Genomic DNA, 15,297 nt, shown 5'->3' on the forward strand with positions numbered 1-15,297 from the left:
TGCCACCATAATGTGACAATAAATACAGTTTAGTCCCCATAATCCGAATAATACACGTAATTTCTTACCAGGCAGAGTAGCCACAGAAGAACATAACTAATCTCTGTCTTGGAAAATAAGTCATATCCAAATTTCACACAGGTGAGAGCCTCCACGGAAGAAATGACTCTGAGGAGAAATATAACAGGACAATTAGATGGATTCTTCTGCTGCTCTGGAGCTTTATAACACAGGCCCATGTATTAAACAATTCCTCCTTCTCTTGGCAATGCAGCTTCATTACAAGGGAGCTTCTCTGTAGATGTGAAACACATTTGAAATGTAACATTAGTGCTGCATATTTATCGTTTCTCAGCTATGAGAAGAACTTGCAGTGTGAACTTTCGCCGTGTAGAAGGGTTCGACTGCACGAGTGAACCTCCGACCGAAGAGTCGTCTCTTTGTTCTGTATTTCAGGGCAGAGCCTGTACCGTTGCCATGGAAACTGGAGCAGACTGAGGGCATCGGCCGCTTTGTGTCTGAGACGAGGTCAGCAACTACATGATGTGAGGAATTTCTATTGGCCAGTAAAAGAGCAGGTTGAAAATGGAATCAAAATACGGCTACTTTAATAATCATAATTTCAGACCAGATTACCTTTTCAATAATTCCCAAAATACACACAAATTAAAAAGTACTAAGACGGATATTCTTTGCAATTTTTTTTACATCTTATTTATTTCAAAATATCCCTGTCAACACGTATGAACTTTTAACAGGAGGAGATAAACATGTGGCACTATTGATTAATGGCGTGGTCAGAGTTCTCATCAGGATTAGTTTGATTCAAATATCACTGTGGGTACGGCTGCTTCCTTGTGATATAGAATACGCCAACAGGGTCAATGATGACGGTTGGTTAAGTTTACTTATCAGAATACTCATATTTCTCAAGTATTGTGAATTCACCGTGAATTCAAGTACTAGCATTAATGAAACTTTCCAACATGTTTATAGATGTTCAGATAGATACTCACCCAAACACCCAGCACTGGGTGCCCACTCGTTTGCACCGGGTGTCTGTCAGATACGCATAGTACTGCCTGAAAAAGGTTGAAGAATGAAGGTAATCCGTTTTTTAACATAGCAAAGCAATCATTTCACATCTTCATACGCACCAGAGAGCCCTGGATCACTTTAAGTTCCAATTTGTTTTGGGTCATATTCAGTTACTTACCGAACAGTGGGTGCAGTGATGGCTGCAAGGAGGAGGATGCGACACCAGCTGAGAGGGTGAGACACCTGGAAGACGAAGATGTGCTTGAGGAAGAAGGTGTTCAGCTCGGTCAGCTGTGAAGACAAGAGAAGAGGGACAGACCGGACTGAATAGGATTCTCAACAGATGGACTGGCCTAACAAACAGGGAGAGCAGGACAAGGGGGATAAAATGAAATGATCAATAGATCAGTAGTGAAGGTAAATGTTCCTTAACGCCCTAACATCAGGGGTTTTGGTCGGAGCCCACCTGCCATATGATCATGAAGAGGTAGATGCCTGCAAGTCTCTGGAAGGACGACTTCGGGTCAAGCCAGCGCACGTAGGTCCAACTGGCCGGGGTGAACTGGAGCACGGCTCGCTTTATTTTCCCCGTGGTGGTGTGGATTTCCCTGAACAGACACATTGTGAGCACAGTTCTTGTTCCCAGCGATGGTGTTTCAATTCATTTCTACGAGTCCCCCTTTCAGTTTACCCTGAGTGATATGTTTGAAAAAGCTCTCAGCTGTGTTTTGCGGTCATGACAGAAAATGTTTTCCCAATAGTAACTTGCATTTTTTAATTTGGGATCCAAATATGAATAATTTTTATCACTTAAGAAAACTCAGCAGGAAAGAAAAATGTTTCACTGACTTGATACTGGCCCAGCGGTAGGTCCTCATCTCCAGAAAGCGGCAGGCGGTCATACCCAGCCAGATGCCTCCTCCGTTACACAACAGTATGTCCAGTATCACCTGATCCCACCAGCACTCAGCAAAGTTTGGCAGAAGATGCATGAAAAACAGCTGTGAAAAAGAGATGATCCTTAAAAACAAATATACGGATGTGGTGTGAAGTTATATCTTTTCAATCAAGGGGCTCAGAGTTTGCTGGATTTGACTTAATCTAGAAAATGTATTGATTTTACTTGTTTGGCCATAGGCTCTGTGACGCTCTCTATTCTGTGATTAGTAACTCTGGAATTGGCTCAATCTCGTAATCTAATCCCTCCTGCAGAGTTGTCAGCAGTCGAGGTATCAGTTCTGATCCCGTGTACAAACTCTGCTTTGTTCAGGGTTTTTATCTAAATTCAATTCCTGTTGCCTGCCCACAGTGAGAAGAAGCAGTGTTGTTCTAACCACAAATTACAGCTGATTAGTTTTTTACATGACCTTGCAGACTTTCCGGGGGCTTGAAGGTTGTTTTGCTGCCGGAACTCTACATTAACTTGATCAGAAACTTTACAGCAGACACACATTACCTCTGTTAGTTCCCAGGTGATGCTGATGGTCCAACAGAGGCCGTAGCTGCGGATGAGCAGAGCCTTCAAGGCCCAGCCGGCAAAGTGGCCGAACGCAAAGATGTCGAAGTGGCTCAGGACGCGCTCCCATGTTATCACTGTGCAGTTTACAGCATATTCCTGTAGAGTAGAAAAGAAGATTGACCAAATCCTAAAATCACAATAGCCACAAACAGAAGAAATCCCCTCTTGAGGCTTGTCCTAAAATGGAGATATTCCCAATCGTGTTGAGCTTTTCCTCTATTAGTAAAAAGTGAAATACATTAAATTGCATTTGATTAGTTTTATTAGTACAAGACTGAAATGGGATGAGGATTGGTGCGCCAATAAAACTAAAATCAAGCCACTTTTATTTAAATAACCAAAAGTTAAAAGTTCTACATTTTACAACCGCTAGACAAAAAAAAAAAAAAAAAAAAAATCAATTAGTTTCAGATAAAACAAAGCTCATCAAAAAACAACAACTAAACAATGAATGACGTGTGTGTGTGTGTGTGTGTGTGTGTGTGTGTGTGTGTGTGTGTGTGTTCCTAGGTCCAAACACTTCTTACCATAATGTCGGCTTCCCGTTTGGCGTAGCGCAGATTTGGGTCCAGCCAGTACATCAGAGACTTCACTTGGTTCCAGTTGAGGAAGATGATGAAAACCAGGAACAGGAAGTACAGAACACTGAGACCTGACCACAACAGGAGAAAAGCGGGTGAAGTTAAAGATACATGAAACGTGGAACTGATCAGAAAACACAGGGGGGCTTTACATTTGATGCACAGTGACTTACCAAACACAATTCTCCATATCGCCGGATGAGGCCTGATAAAAGGTCCTAAAGAGGAAAGTTTGACAAAAGAAAAGTTCACTCACAATCCACCTTCTTGCTCCTGTCCACTGTTTTAGAGGTGAGTATATAATCAATGGATTTGTCATTTTTGGGTGGGAATGTGTCCGGGCGTCAGTTTAAAACTAAAAACCTTTTACTGATCCACTGTGACATGAGATTAAGAAAAGCAGGACAATCCTAATATTTTGGAAGCTGGAAGCTGATAAAAAGTTAGATTCAATTATTATCTAATCATCACATATTTGGGCTTTGACTGACAGAACATCAACGTGAACAATGGCGTCATGGTGCGTGTCAGTTCTTGTTCTCGGTTTCTCACCGTTCGGAAAAGCCAGGACACTGACGACCGAGAAGAAGGAAAACAGCCACAATAAGACCAACTCGCAGATTGTTGTCCGAGTTCTCGTCATTCCTGTTGACGAACCATAGCACGTGTTAACAAAGGGAGGATTGTGACCCACCCAACATACATCTCTCACACACACACACTCAACACTTGTTCTACATTGTCACAGGCAGCTGCAGGTGGAATTGCAGCAGTTTAACTCTGTGACTTCGAGGCGGAAACAGCTTGAAAACTAATATGAGAGACCCAGTTGTTTACCTGGTGAACGCAAAGTACATGAGGCTGAGCACAGTGGCCGTCAGCAGGCTGATGGTGTGCGGCTTGTAGAATAAATCAATGCAGATTTCGTCCACTTGTTGATCGTTTATCGCCCGGAAATGTAGTTTGTAGTTGTTGTCTTCCTCCCGCGGGGCTCGGGAAGGAGCGGCGGCCATGATGTCACCGCCGGGACCGACTTTCGGACTTTTACTCGTGTTATCGAAGCGGTTAAAGCTAACAGCTGATATAAGTGACAGGACGATGTGTGGAACCGGGAACCGCACACACAGAAAACCCCTGGAGGTGGACCGAACCACTTAGCTGACGGGGTGGACGCCAGCGAAGTTACACCTTTATTGATATGAATCCAAACGCGTAAATTTTAAATACGGGATTTTAATAGACCTTTCAGACTAGAAGTGTATCATTCAAAAATAATTTCAATGTTTAAAACTCACTCTTATAAGTACCTTAAAGGCACTGGTGTACCCGTACTTGCCCCGTAATGGTACATTCCTGGTTTGTTTCCGTTGAGCTCTTCCGGTATTGAACACGTGAGAACAGTTGACATTGTGCGGTCGGTAACGAAGCTGATCTGAGGGTGGAAACACTTTGATTCACGAACTGTGAGTAGACTATCAACTTAAAGCTTCGTCTAACGTATTTGTCTGGTCTCCGCCACGTGTTCATGTGTGTGTGTGTGGGGGGGGGGGGGGGCGCTGGTGTGCTGGTGTGAAGGAGTTCAGGAAGGTACAGAGGAGCGAGATTGTGGGTGGCCTCAGAGGTGAGAAGCGGAATCTTGAAAACAATGCAGTGTTTGACCGGGAGCCAACGACGCTGCTGAAGGACCTGAATGATGACTTCCTTGACTCATCTTCTGTCATCGAAGGAGTCTTCTCCTAATTGAAGATGGAAGAATAGGCCATAAAATAATACATCACAGAAACACCATTGATAAAATCAGTCAGACAAACGTGAACACTGTTTTTATTTAGAAAGTGCTCTAAAAATATTATCGACTGTTACTGTTATTGCAATTGTGCACGAATTTACTGAATACAGTTTTCAATTAAAAAAACCTGACTACAACAACAGTAAGTCTATGGCAGTGGTCAGTGCTCTCCACACAGATTCATTCAGTTTAGACTTATGTGCTGCTTAAAAGGACAAACTCTGATTATAGCCTTTGCTGTATCAACGTGGCCCCACCTGCCCCCCCCCCCCCCCCCCCCCCCCCCCCTAGCAATGCTGCTTATATTCGATCTTTGTTTTGTCTCTTAAGTTGTGTTTTAGTTGTGTGTCTGTCTGTGTTGTATTATCCTGTATAAGCTTTCATAAATGTAGATTACCCTTGTCTAGCGATAATAACAGAGTTGTTTCTACACTGTATAGTGCCTGGTTTTATTGCGTCTGTATTCCTATTCAATCATTTTTTCAATATATGGACACGTGTGTAAAATGTGGTTTGTATTATGACAATATAAAACCAAACCAGAGTTAATGTGCCATGTTCATTTGTTCTCTGCAGAGTCACCATGGGTTCGTCCTATGCGCAGGTGTGTCTAAGATGCAGAAGTCTTCTCTGCAGCGTTCCAGCAGCCTCCACCTGGCAGTGTTCCACTCAAGTTCGCCATTGCACAACAGTCTCAAGCACAGCCTCCAAAATCCTCGACGGGTCCTCAATTTTCACAGGGAGTCACCGAACAACTCAGGCACGACAGAGGTGGAAACAACAGATGTTCTATTACAGTGAATTATCAGCTAAACATCTGGCAACTGAGGCTAAAGAAGACAAGTTCACAGAAGAGTCGTCAAGAACGGACGTTGTGGCTTACAGGAGCCCCCTGTCGCCAATCAGAGATGCTGTGCCCGTGAATGAAAACCAGATGTCATTAGGTACATATTGATTTGCCCTTATTCACAAATAATTTATAAATGGATGAATTAATTAGTCAATGATCATTGTCATTGCTACCATCTTTCAGATTATTTGATTTCAGCTCTGTTGTTTTTCTCATGGGTGTTTAATCTGCTCCATTTGAATTTTCTTCATTTATCAGATCTGGATTCTGTTGCTGAATATTCTGCATTAGAGGAGATCAGTGATGAAGAGGCCATCGCTATATCTGTTCCTGCAGCCATGCCTCCAGCCTCCACCTCGCTTAGAGACTACGTTGACAAGTCGGAGACACTCAGCAAACTGGTACAACTAGGTAATAAAACCAAAGCTTTTTGGAAGCACATATAGAACTGTAGAGGTGAGGGCAATGGTCGTTTAGCCCATGTCTATTTTTTCTAATCATTCAACATCTTCCTCTCATTTCAGGTGTGAATCTGTGGAAGCTTGAACAAAGGTCCAATGTTGGTTCCATGCTGCTGAGGCTTGACTTCAACACAGACGTGGCCCCGAGGCTGCTGTTTCTGAAAGGGATCGGGGTGGAGGACTCTCGCTTCGGCTATATCATCACACACAACCCCTTTATTCTCACTGAGAGTTTGGAAAACCTGCAGACCAGGTGAAATGAAGAAACATTAGTCTATGTTCTCCAAAGAATGATGTAACCACATACACTCTATACTGCAGTGCTGTAAAGTCAGGTCTCTGTTAATAACGTGCTCTTTTTTTGGTGGTTTGTGAAGGGTGAACTATCTCAAGTCAAAGAAGTTCAGCTCTGAGACTGTTGCATCCATGGTATCCAGAGCTCCGTATCTGCTAAACTTCAGCGTGAAGAGACTGGACAACAGACTGGGTTTTTATCAGCAGCAACTCAAGATCAGTGCTTCTAATGTAAGCCACTTTCTCCAAGTGTCATCACAGTTTGTTGCAAACGGGAATTTGTCGATGGAAAGAAGAAAAGCAAATTATAACTGTTTGTTTCTCTTTCCAGACCCGAAACATTGTCGGTCGTCTACCCAGGTTATTGTGTGGCAGTTTGGAGCCCGTTAAAGAAAATCTGAAGGTACTAAATTGAACATCCCTGGTTTGAGTGACCTATCCTGAGATACTGTGTGTAAATATTTTGATTAATTTCCGTGTCTGTGTTTAAATTTGATCCACGTAGGTATGTGAAATCGAGCTCGGCTTTAAGGAAAATGAAATCCAAAGCATCGTTATTGCCGTCCCCAAAGTGCTGACTGCCAATAAAAAAAAGCTCACCCAAATATTTGACCTTCTCCACAACACCATGAAGTTGCCCCACCACCTGATCACCAAGTTCCCACAGGTACTTTACACAGCTGCGTGCTCCCTCTTTTGCTAATTAAAGGGATTAATTTAATCTGTGTTGCATTTATCCATATTCAGAATTAAATCTTGAGTGTCTTTCCTCACATAGGTCCTGAACACCAAGTACCTGCGTGTCAAAGAACGCCACCTGTTCCTCGAGTACCTGGGAAAAGCTCAGTATGACACGACGCTGCCCAGCTACATCTCCCTGGACCGCCTGGTGTCTTTACCAGATGAGACTTTTTGCACTGAACTGGCTTCGGCCACATTGGAAGATTTCTACATGTTCCAAAAGACTCTTTGATTCTCTATGAGGACATATGAAAGAAGAGAGAGAATAAAAACCATAAAGTCAGATGCATGAAAACATGTGTGTCTTTAAACAAAAAACATGCTGCATCAATGGCTTTTGAAATAAAACCTTTGCTTTGTAAATGTGATGTTTAATAAATGTACACTGTAAATAAGCTTCTGTCTAAAACAACGGTCGATCTAATAAACAATGAACATGCTAAAAGTTCTGTTTACTTGTGGATGAGCTCCAAATGAGGGACTGTGTGTAAAAAAAAATTGGCTAATACGCTCAAGTAGTGATGTGTCCTCCCGTGTCGAGGCTTCGAAGCGTGTGTCGAGTAATCGAGGATGATTTTTATGAAGCGCGTATGAAGGCTTGTGTTGATGACGTATGTGATGACGTTCGAAGCCTCGCGAGCCGGCCGAGCACGTCACTGATTCAGGAAAGGGTTCGCGGGTTTGGTGTGCGATTCAAAATAAAAGGGGCCGCGAAACGCCATGGATTCCCCCCCACACTACTTGTCTTGGGACTTTAATGTGCGTTTGCTTGCAATATATTCTGAGTATTGCAGGGAGAAAAGGAATTTATTTCCTAACTTGTACAAACTTGCGGTATCTTTTCTTTGTACCCCAGCATCATCTGTGCGCTGTGAAATGATAGTTTCTAAAGCAGGCGAAATTATTTCAAAAAAATGTATCCGCCTGAAACCCAGCACTGTTGAGAAGCTGTTGTTTAAAAAAAAAAAAATTAACTGTTAACCATTTTGTACGTGTACGTGTATTGGCATCACAAACATCATTAATTCGTTTATTCAATTCAAAGCTTCACACACCAAAGCCATGGTTTCATTATAATTACATTACATTTAATGTCCACTTGACAGCGCAGTAGAGCAAAAAAAGCACCATGAAGCTTCGGCCCATGAGCGAACCAATTGGATGGAAAGCTTCAAAGCTTCATGAAGCTTCATCTCGCCATCACTACGCTCAAGTGTTTGATTATAAATTAAAAGCATCAACGGTACAACAACATTCTTCTTAAAAAAATATTCATTTATGAAAGCCAGAAAGGAAGATTTCCATTTAGTAATTTATTTATTTATTCTCTAACATTCATGGTTGGGGTTGAATAAACATTTACAGATATCTTTTTTAGATAATTGTGACACAAATCTCGAAGTCGTGCTTTTCCGATTGTATCAATTTATGAAAGAAGGAAGATTTCACAGATCTTTTTCACAAAGACCACATGGGACCAGGTCTGCTTCCCAAACCACTTCACCTAGATTTGTTAAATCTGGAATAGATTATCACAGACATGTGAAGATTCTTTAAAATAAAGTTTCAGATTTGTGAAAACTGAAAATGTCATATCTTTTTGTCATTTTAAGTTACATTTCTGGAATCAGTGTTATTTTTTATTTGGGGATTTATCTATGATTCATCAGATAAAATCACAGTCCTGATCAGAGGTCAGAAATATATTTTTTTTATGATGATTTTATTTTTATTTTCCGTAGCAATGAATTTCCCTAACAAATTTTCGAGTACATTCATTTGTTCTGTATATTTTATTTTTATAACTGAATAATCAGCCAACAATGGAAAATTGTGTAATGATCAGTGACCTCATTTCCCTTATCCGTCATGCACTGCGCTCGTCCTTAGAGTTAAAGATGGCGTCGAGGGCACCAGGTAAATCCACATCGCTCCTTGCTGATATTTCTCGTTTTAAACCAGCTCATTAATGTCATGTTAAACGTGTATGGCGTTGAACGTGCTGTTACTTTTCTCATAACATCGCGTCATGTCCATTTCTTCTGTGTGAATTTGTCTTCTTGCGCATTTGACTTGCGTGTGTCCTCTGTGTCCCCGAGCTAGCTTCTGTGCTAAGGGCGCTGAGCGGCTAGCGTTAGCTTAGCCTTAGCCGCCGGTGCTCATCACCACAGTGAAATAACCTCTATTTATTTATATAACAACCACCCACTTACTTTCTCGAAATGTTAACCTAGCGGCTGCTGTTGCGTTTAGCTCTTCTTCAGCTCATTTATGTATAGATAATCCAATGTCTTCTACCGCTAGCTTCTTAGCATCAGAGCCAGTGTTGTGTTCTGCTGTCATTCTAATCTCAGATCGACATGCTATCCACTGTTTGTCCTCCAGTTTTCAATGTTTCAATCAATCAACGTGGCCTGAAAGCCCTAGGTGGGTTTCATGATGTTCACTTGCACAGTTTCAAGTATTGAGTCAACAGCACATAACAAATCTTTGCTGGTGTTTGTCTAAAAAGTTCTTCTATCCTGAGGAAATCAGAAATCAAATCATGAAGTGGAGGATAAACACATACTAATGCAGCAAGTAGAATGCAAAGTCTCATTCAAAATCCTACTTAACTAAAGGGTATCTTCATCATCATAATGCAGTGATGCCAGTATCATTAATAAAAGCACTGCCTCTGCAGAAAAATGGTCCTTGAACAGTGTATAGATTGAGAACTGCTGTGTCTGTATGAAGTAGCTGCGTTTATTGACTTCTTTCTACAAGGTCAATACCCCTCCAAAGGATCACAATAGAAAGAAGAAACAAATACGAGGCTCTGCCTTAAAATAATCTTTTAGGAACTTTTGTTACCTATAATTTTAAATTACATACATTGTAATTATAGTTATTAACCAATGTAGGCCTCAAACCATCAAATTATGTTTTCGACAGTAATTTAGTGGAGCATAAATGTAATGTAGCAGAAGATAAAAATACCTCAAGTAAAAAAAGTGCAGTACTTGAGCAAATTTATGTGGCTGCTTTCCACCTCTGCAAAAATGGTGAGTTACATCATGTGGTGGTAGTATTACTGTATCACTGCTGGAACCAGACCCCTTCCTCTCCGCATTTTCTACTGTTTGAATTTTTTTTCCTGATATATGATTGTGCTGACTGATCCTGTCTTCTTGTTTTGTCCACAGTAGCGACGGGCCGGCTAATGCTCGGAATCCGCAAATGGTATTACGGCATGTGTGGCTTCAACAAGCTTGGTAAGGACAAAGACCAACCGACAACATGTTCGCCCAAATTCTGAATTGTCTTGGATTAACATGTCCCGTTGTATTATAGATTTTTCCATCCAGCATCTTCAGCATTGCGCGTTTTCTTTTTTTCTGTGACAGGTTTAATGCGTGATGACACAATCGAAGAAAATTCGGATGTGAAACAAGCCCTGAGCCGGCTTCCAGAGAATGAGCTCAACAACAGGGTGTTCAGGATCAAGAGAGCCCTGGATCTTAACATGAAGCAGCAGATCCTCCCTAAAGATCAGTGGATGAAATTCGAGGAGGTAGACTGAAAACTGCTATTTTAAACTGATTGACTTTGCCAATACCCAGATCCTACCAGACAGAAATATTGAATTCTCAATGTAAAGGGATTCAGAGATGTTTAACTAACAAATTATATTTTTCCTGTAGGATGTCAGCTACCTGTCCCCATATCTGAATGAGGTGATCCGTGAACGTGAAGAAATGGAAGAGTGGTCGAAGAAGTAGATGGTTCCTGATCAGAGCTGTGGATCTTGAGTCCGTACATGTTTGTCCCCTGGTTTAATATTTAAAATGAAAAGTGACCCCTATAAGATGGTGCTCATTAAAGAAATATACATTTTCAAAGATTTGCAAGTGTCACGTTTTATAAAATGACAATGAAACAATCACATGTGTACACCTGGTAGAATGGGATCTGCCCAACATTGCATATAAGATATGTGACTTTACAAATCCAGTTATATACAACATTTAAACCAGAATATAGACATAAGAAAATATACATTAGATACAGGTCACAAAATATGCATCTATGCCACAGTAGTTACATCTTTATCTGCACTGCTCATGTGTGAGTTACCGACTAGGAGCTAATAAATCGACTGGAATTGAATTCCTGTATGATGCTATAGTCAAACACAACTAGGCATCTAGATTTATCATCACAGTGACGGATTGATAACGCACTGCATTGGCACCATAAATTAAATATGGCCCATTCTACCAGACCATTCATTTAAATCTCTAATCATTTTTCTGAGCCTGTGATCTCCTGTGGTCCACTTCATCTATGGTTTCCACAAAGTTCCCCATGACACTGTTGAAAGACCTTAGCATGGATACCCCCAGCTCGTTGTTGGTTTCATGAATGTCTGGATCGTAGGCCCCCATGAGAGGTGTGCACACCTTGACATTCCCCCTCCCACATCCCTCCAGGATGCTCAGCAGCTGACATCTGACCTCTTGAAACAACTCACAGTTGTAAATCAGAAGGACTGAATCATCAAGAGGATAAGCAACATCCTCTGGGTAGCACTCTCGGGGAACTGGTACCTCTATGTAGCTTATCTTTGGAAAACTTCGAGACAGCATGGAGAATAGGCTCCGCTGGGCTGTAGAGGTCAGAGGGTTTCCCAGGAGTTTGAGCTCCTCCAGCACCTGACAGGGAGCCAGAGCGAGAGAGAGGGCGTCCACGTGCTCGTCTTCGATGCTGCACTCCTCGAGGGTCAGGCTGGCCAGTGTGGCAGAGCAGCGGCTGAGCAGTTTGTGGAAGCCAGTGGGGAAAGAGCCGAAGACGTCGTGTCCACTGATGTCCAGGCGGACCAGGGTCTCACTGTGGAGGCTGTTGGACAAGTACGTCATGTCCACGCGGGTCAGACAACAGTTGGCCAACTCTAAGCACTGCAGAGGTGTGTTGAGAGGACTGGAAAGAGAAATGTAGTGGTGTTGAATGATATTTAAAGTGCAACACAATTGTACATTTTTATTCAGTAATTAGCAGGCAGACACACTAAAGTGGTTTGTGTTGGGTAGGATTAGCTCGATTGACAGCTCTGTTTTATGTTTGTTTTATTTGTTGGCTCTGAAATGCAATTACAACAACAAATCAAGAAGTACAACGGCATAACTTCAAACGGAAAAGGCTTGTTGCTGATTGGATGGACGCATTGTCCATGTGTTTTGTTTTCTATTTTGATTTGCAGTAGTTTTATCCTCCTGCTCTATTTCCAATCGAACTGTGAAGCATATCTCACCAGCAGCTGTCTGTCCTCACACTGGCATCATTTCAGCTAACAGCTGAATACATCCCATTCCATTACATGAGCTTGAAAGCTGCTTTGTGCTGTGATGCTGGTGAGAGGTTTTGATTTTGAGCTGTATTAAAGCTCATGAAGCTGCAATGTGCCGGTAAGATATCTCATTTATACAAAGGACATGTGTTCTGTTTTTTTCTACATCTGTCTATTCACTGACCTCAGCACCTTGCGTAGTTGTCCAGTAAGAGTGGAGAATCCCATGTAGAGCTCAGTCAGGCTCAGCTTTGCCAGCAGGTTACCGATGGTGGCCAACAGATTCTCGTCAGAGGCCAACCTCCGAACATCCAGCGCCCCAGCCGGCAGGGTCAGAGACTGGAGTTTAGGGAAATCCACCCGGGACAGCAACACCTCCAGATGTGGGGCCTCCAGGGGAACATTGTGGACCATCTCAAGCTTTGTGATGGATTCGGGCTCTGCGAGCCGGAGAGCATAGAAGAGCTGCTTGAGAGCGAGAGAATCGGCCCGAAAAACGATGAAACGAGGCTTCAGAGGACAGCAGCGGAGGAGGAGGAAGGCTTGAGTCACAAGCTCATAGTTGCGGCCTGTGACAAAGCCGTTCAGACGGACGTCGACCGACACTTCGAAGGCAGATCGGGACACATCCAAGGCTTGCATGGCGACCACGATCTCATAGCAGATTTGTGTCAGGAGTTGGGTTCTCGCCCATCGACCCAGGGTGGAGCGGCAGTGACAGTCCTGGTGCTCGATGTCTTTCAGGCCAGTGAGGTCCACCACACGGAGGCACTTGGCATACATTGTTGGAGGAGACAGCACGTAATCCTGAAGAAGACAAGATAAAGTTCATATAAATTTGATTTGACCAAATGACTGAGAATCCAGATAATGCATGGATGTGACAAGAAGAAATGAAAATTGAAATTCTCAATGAAAGATTGAGAATTTTTTACCAATCTTTCATTGAGAGTCTTTTAACTTTTTCCTTTATATGCTGGACTAACAGTCTGTCAGTTAAAGACATGAATAGTTTAAATAAAATTGTGAAGATCTGCTCTAAGATCACTGGCATCCAGCTCAAGAGCATAAGTTCATTGTGGAACAAACAAGCAGTCCAGAAAGCCAAATGCATTATCAGTCAGCCTGACCATGTCCTCAGTAAAGAATTTAAACTAATGCCTTCAGGGCGGCGCTACTGTTCAATCAGGACAAGAACAATGAGGTACTCCCACTCTTTTATCCCTGCAACCATCAGGTTACTAAATGATGACAAAAGTAAGGAGTAGGTGGAGAGCACACCAGTGTTGCTGGGTGTTTCCGGGGGCAGGGTGGTTGTTACTGACGGGCTGAAATGAATTGTGAGTTAAATGTGTGTGTTGGACTGCCTTTGATATATGTTTTTGTCTACCTCCTATTGCTATTTATTGTATTTATTAAGTAATCTATTATGTGAGACTGGAAACTGTGAACGAAATTGCCCATTTTGGGATAAATAAAGTTTTCTAATCTAATCTAATCTAAGATGACCAGATTCACTTGAGAACAGTGACGTACCTTTAAGCCGGTCAGAAACGCCACCAGACAGAGCCGACAGGTGCGTGAGGTGAGGTCCGTCTGACAGTCGACGGTTTTTCCCAGGAGCCTCTGCATGTTGAGCTCGGGAAGAGGCCACGTTTGGACCAGAGCATGCAGCAGGTCGGCCTGCTCGTGGAGGTAGCAGGCCTTGAAGAGAAGTGGGTAGAGATTAAAAGACAAACAGTTGAGGTTCTCCAGAGCGGTTGGACCAGTCTGGACGAAACTCTCTGCAGCGAGGAATCCCAGGGACTTCATGTTCCAGGTGGTTTTCCCTGCTTGTTGCACTAATCAAAGTTTCTTAGTGGGAGCTGTCAAACAGCTCCGCCTGCCAGTGTCTTCCCTCCTCAGCTTTCTGCTTTGTTGGTGTCCTGTGCTGTTGTCTATCCGGGGGTTGTGCATTTGTCTGGGACAGGGCTCGTTGTGTTGAGACAGGAATTAGGCACAGGGGTCTTGTGGTAGGTCAGCGGTCTGAGGTTATTTTTAGGAACAGCTGTCTCCCGTCCTTTTTTCTGGGGCACGGTGTCCACTTGCAACTTTTGCCAGAGAGATAAACAGGAAGTGGGTGGTTTGGAAACCTGTCACTAATCACACACACACACACACACACACACACACACACACACACACACACACACACACTCACAGTCACACTCACACCACGCTGTAACGACCAAAGAGAACAATGTTGTGAGAGCAAAAAATAGAAAAGCAACATAGGAACAATCTAAATATAGTTAAATAAACGAAATTAGATACAAAATTTGAATGTACAGACACACACAGGAGCTCTCTGTGTGCTCACATGCATCAATACCTATGGGACAAAAGTTTCATAAATCAACAGGACGATGATCGTAAAACATGAACATAGCAACCAAAGACTTCAAATATCCTCTGAAAAGTCAGGTCAATCACGTTTTTCATTTTTCCTTATGAAATGTAACAATGTATTCATCAACATTTCCAGCAAATGACTTCAGAAAAATAATATTTTCAGATTCAATATGTAGTGTAGATTATGTTCGACTGAAGCTTGTGTCAATGGAGACATATTTCAAAAATGAAACTAGAATTGGTCCCTAAAAGCAGACTGCAGCTATCACGTTCAAGGGGCCACAGTGACCTTTGACCCAAACCTTAT

General features: G+C 42.5%; 4 protein-coding genes across 4 annotated transcripts in view; 2 read left to right on the forward strand and 2 right to left on the reverse strand.

Annotated features, from left to right (window-relative positions):
• ptdss1b (phosphatidylserine synthase 1b) overlaps window positions 1–4,273 on the reverse strand; it is a 5,940-nt gene extending 1,667 nt beyond the window's left edge. The window contains 11 exon segments of the mRNA XM_053446428.1: window positions 69–168; window positions 1,017–1,082; window positions 1,217–1,329; window positions 1,505–1,646; window positions 1,888–2,039; window positions 2,495–2,653; window positions 3,085–3,209; window positions 3,312–3,356; window positions 3,691–3,730; window positions 3,732–3,783; window positions 3,976–4,273. Coding sequence (XP_053302403.1) covers window positions 69–168; window positions 1,017–1,082; window positions 1,217–1,329; window positions 1,505–1,646; window positions 1,888–2,039; window positions 2,495–2,653; window positions 3,085–3,209; window positions 3,312–3,356; window positions 3,691–3,730; window positions 3,732–3,783; window positions 3,976–4,151 — 1,170 coding nt within the window. The 5' untranslated portion in view covers window positions 4,152–4,273.
• A 231-nt stretch (window positions 4,274–4,504) lies between these two features.
• On the forward strand, window positions 4,505–7,718 carry mterf3 (mitochondrial transcription termination factor 3). The gene is made up of 8 exons (XM_053446757.1): window positions 4,505–4,601; window positions 5,504–5,871; window positions 6,036–6,188; window positions 6,302–6,491; window positions 6,616–6,763; window positions 6,864–6,935; window positions 7,038–7,199; window positions 7,311–7,718. The coding sequence occupies exons 2-8, from the start codon at window positions 5,511–5,513 to the stop codon at window positions 7,503–7,505; spliced, it is 1,281 nt and encodes a 426-aa protein (XP_053302732.1). The 5' UTR covers window positions 4,505–4,601; window positions 5,504–5,510; the 3' UTR covers window positions 7,506–7,718.
• A 1,420-nt stretch (window positions 7,719–9,138) lies between these two features.
• Window positions 9,139–11,154, forward strand: LOC128461646 (cytochrome b-c1 complex subunit 7). The gene is made up of 4 exons (XM_053446670.1): window positions 9,139–9,190; window positions 10,459–10,527; window positions 10,660–10,826; window positions 10,957–11,154. The coding sequence occupies exons 1-4, from the start codon at window positions 9,172–9,174 to the stop codon at window positions 11,032–11,034; spliced, it is 333 nt and encodes a 110-aa protein (XP_053302645.1). The 5' UTR covers window positions 9,139–9,171; the 3' UTR covers window positions 11,035–11,154.
• On the reverse strand, window positions 10,863–14,678 carry lrrc14b (leucine rich repeat containing 14B). The gene is made up of 3 exons (XM_053446669.1): window positions 14,136–14,678; window positions 12,784–13,406; window positions 10,863–12,232 (listed from the first exon to the last, which is right to left on the reverse strand). Exons 1-3 carry the CDS (start codon window positions 14,409–14,411, stop codon window positions 11,554–11,556), a joined length of 1,578 nt encoding a protein of 525 aa, XP_053302644.1. The 5' UTR covers window positions 14,412–14,678; the 3' UTR covers window positions 10,863–11,553.
• Window positions 14,679–15,297: the final 619 nt, after the last annotated feature.

The sequence above is a fragment of the Pleuronectes platessa genome, chromosome 18 (assembly GCF_947347685.1).
Source record: "Pleuronectes platessa chromosome 18, fPlePla1.1, whole genome shotgun sequence".
Classification (NCBI taxonomy): domain Eukaryota; kingdom Metazoa; phylum Chordata; class Actinopteri; order Pleuronectiformes; family Pleuronectidae; genus Pleuronectes; species Pleuronectes platessa.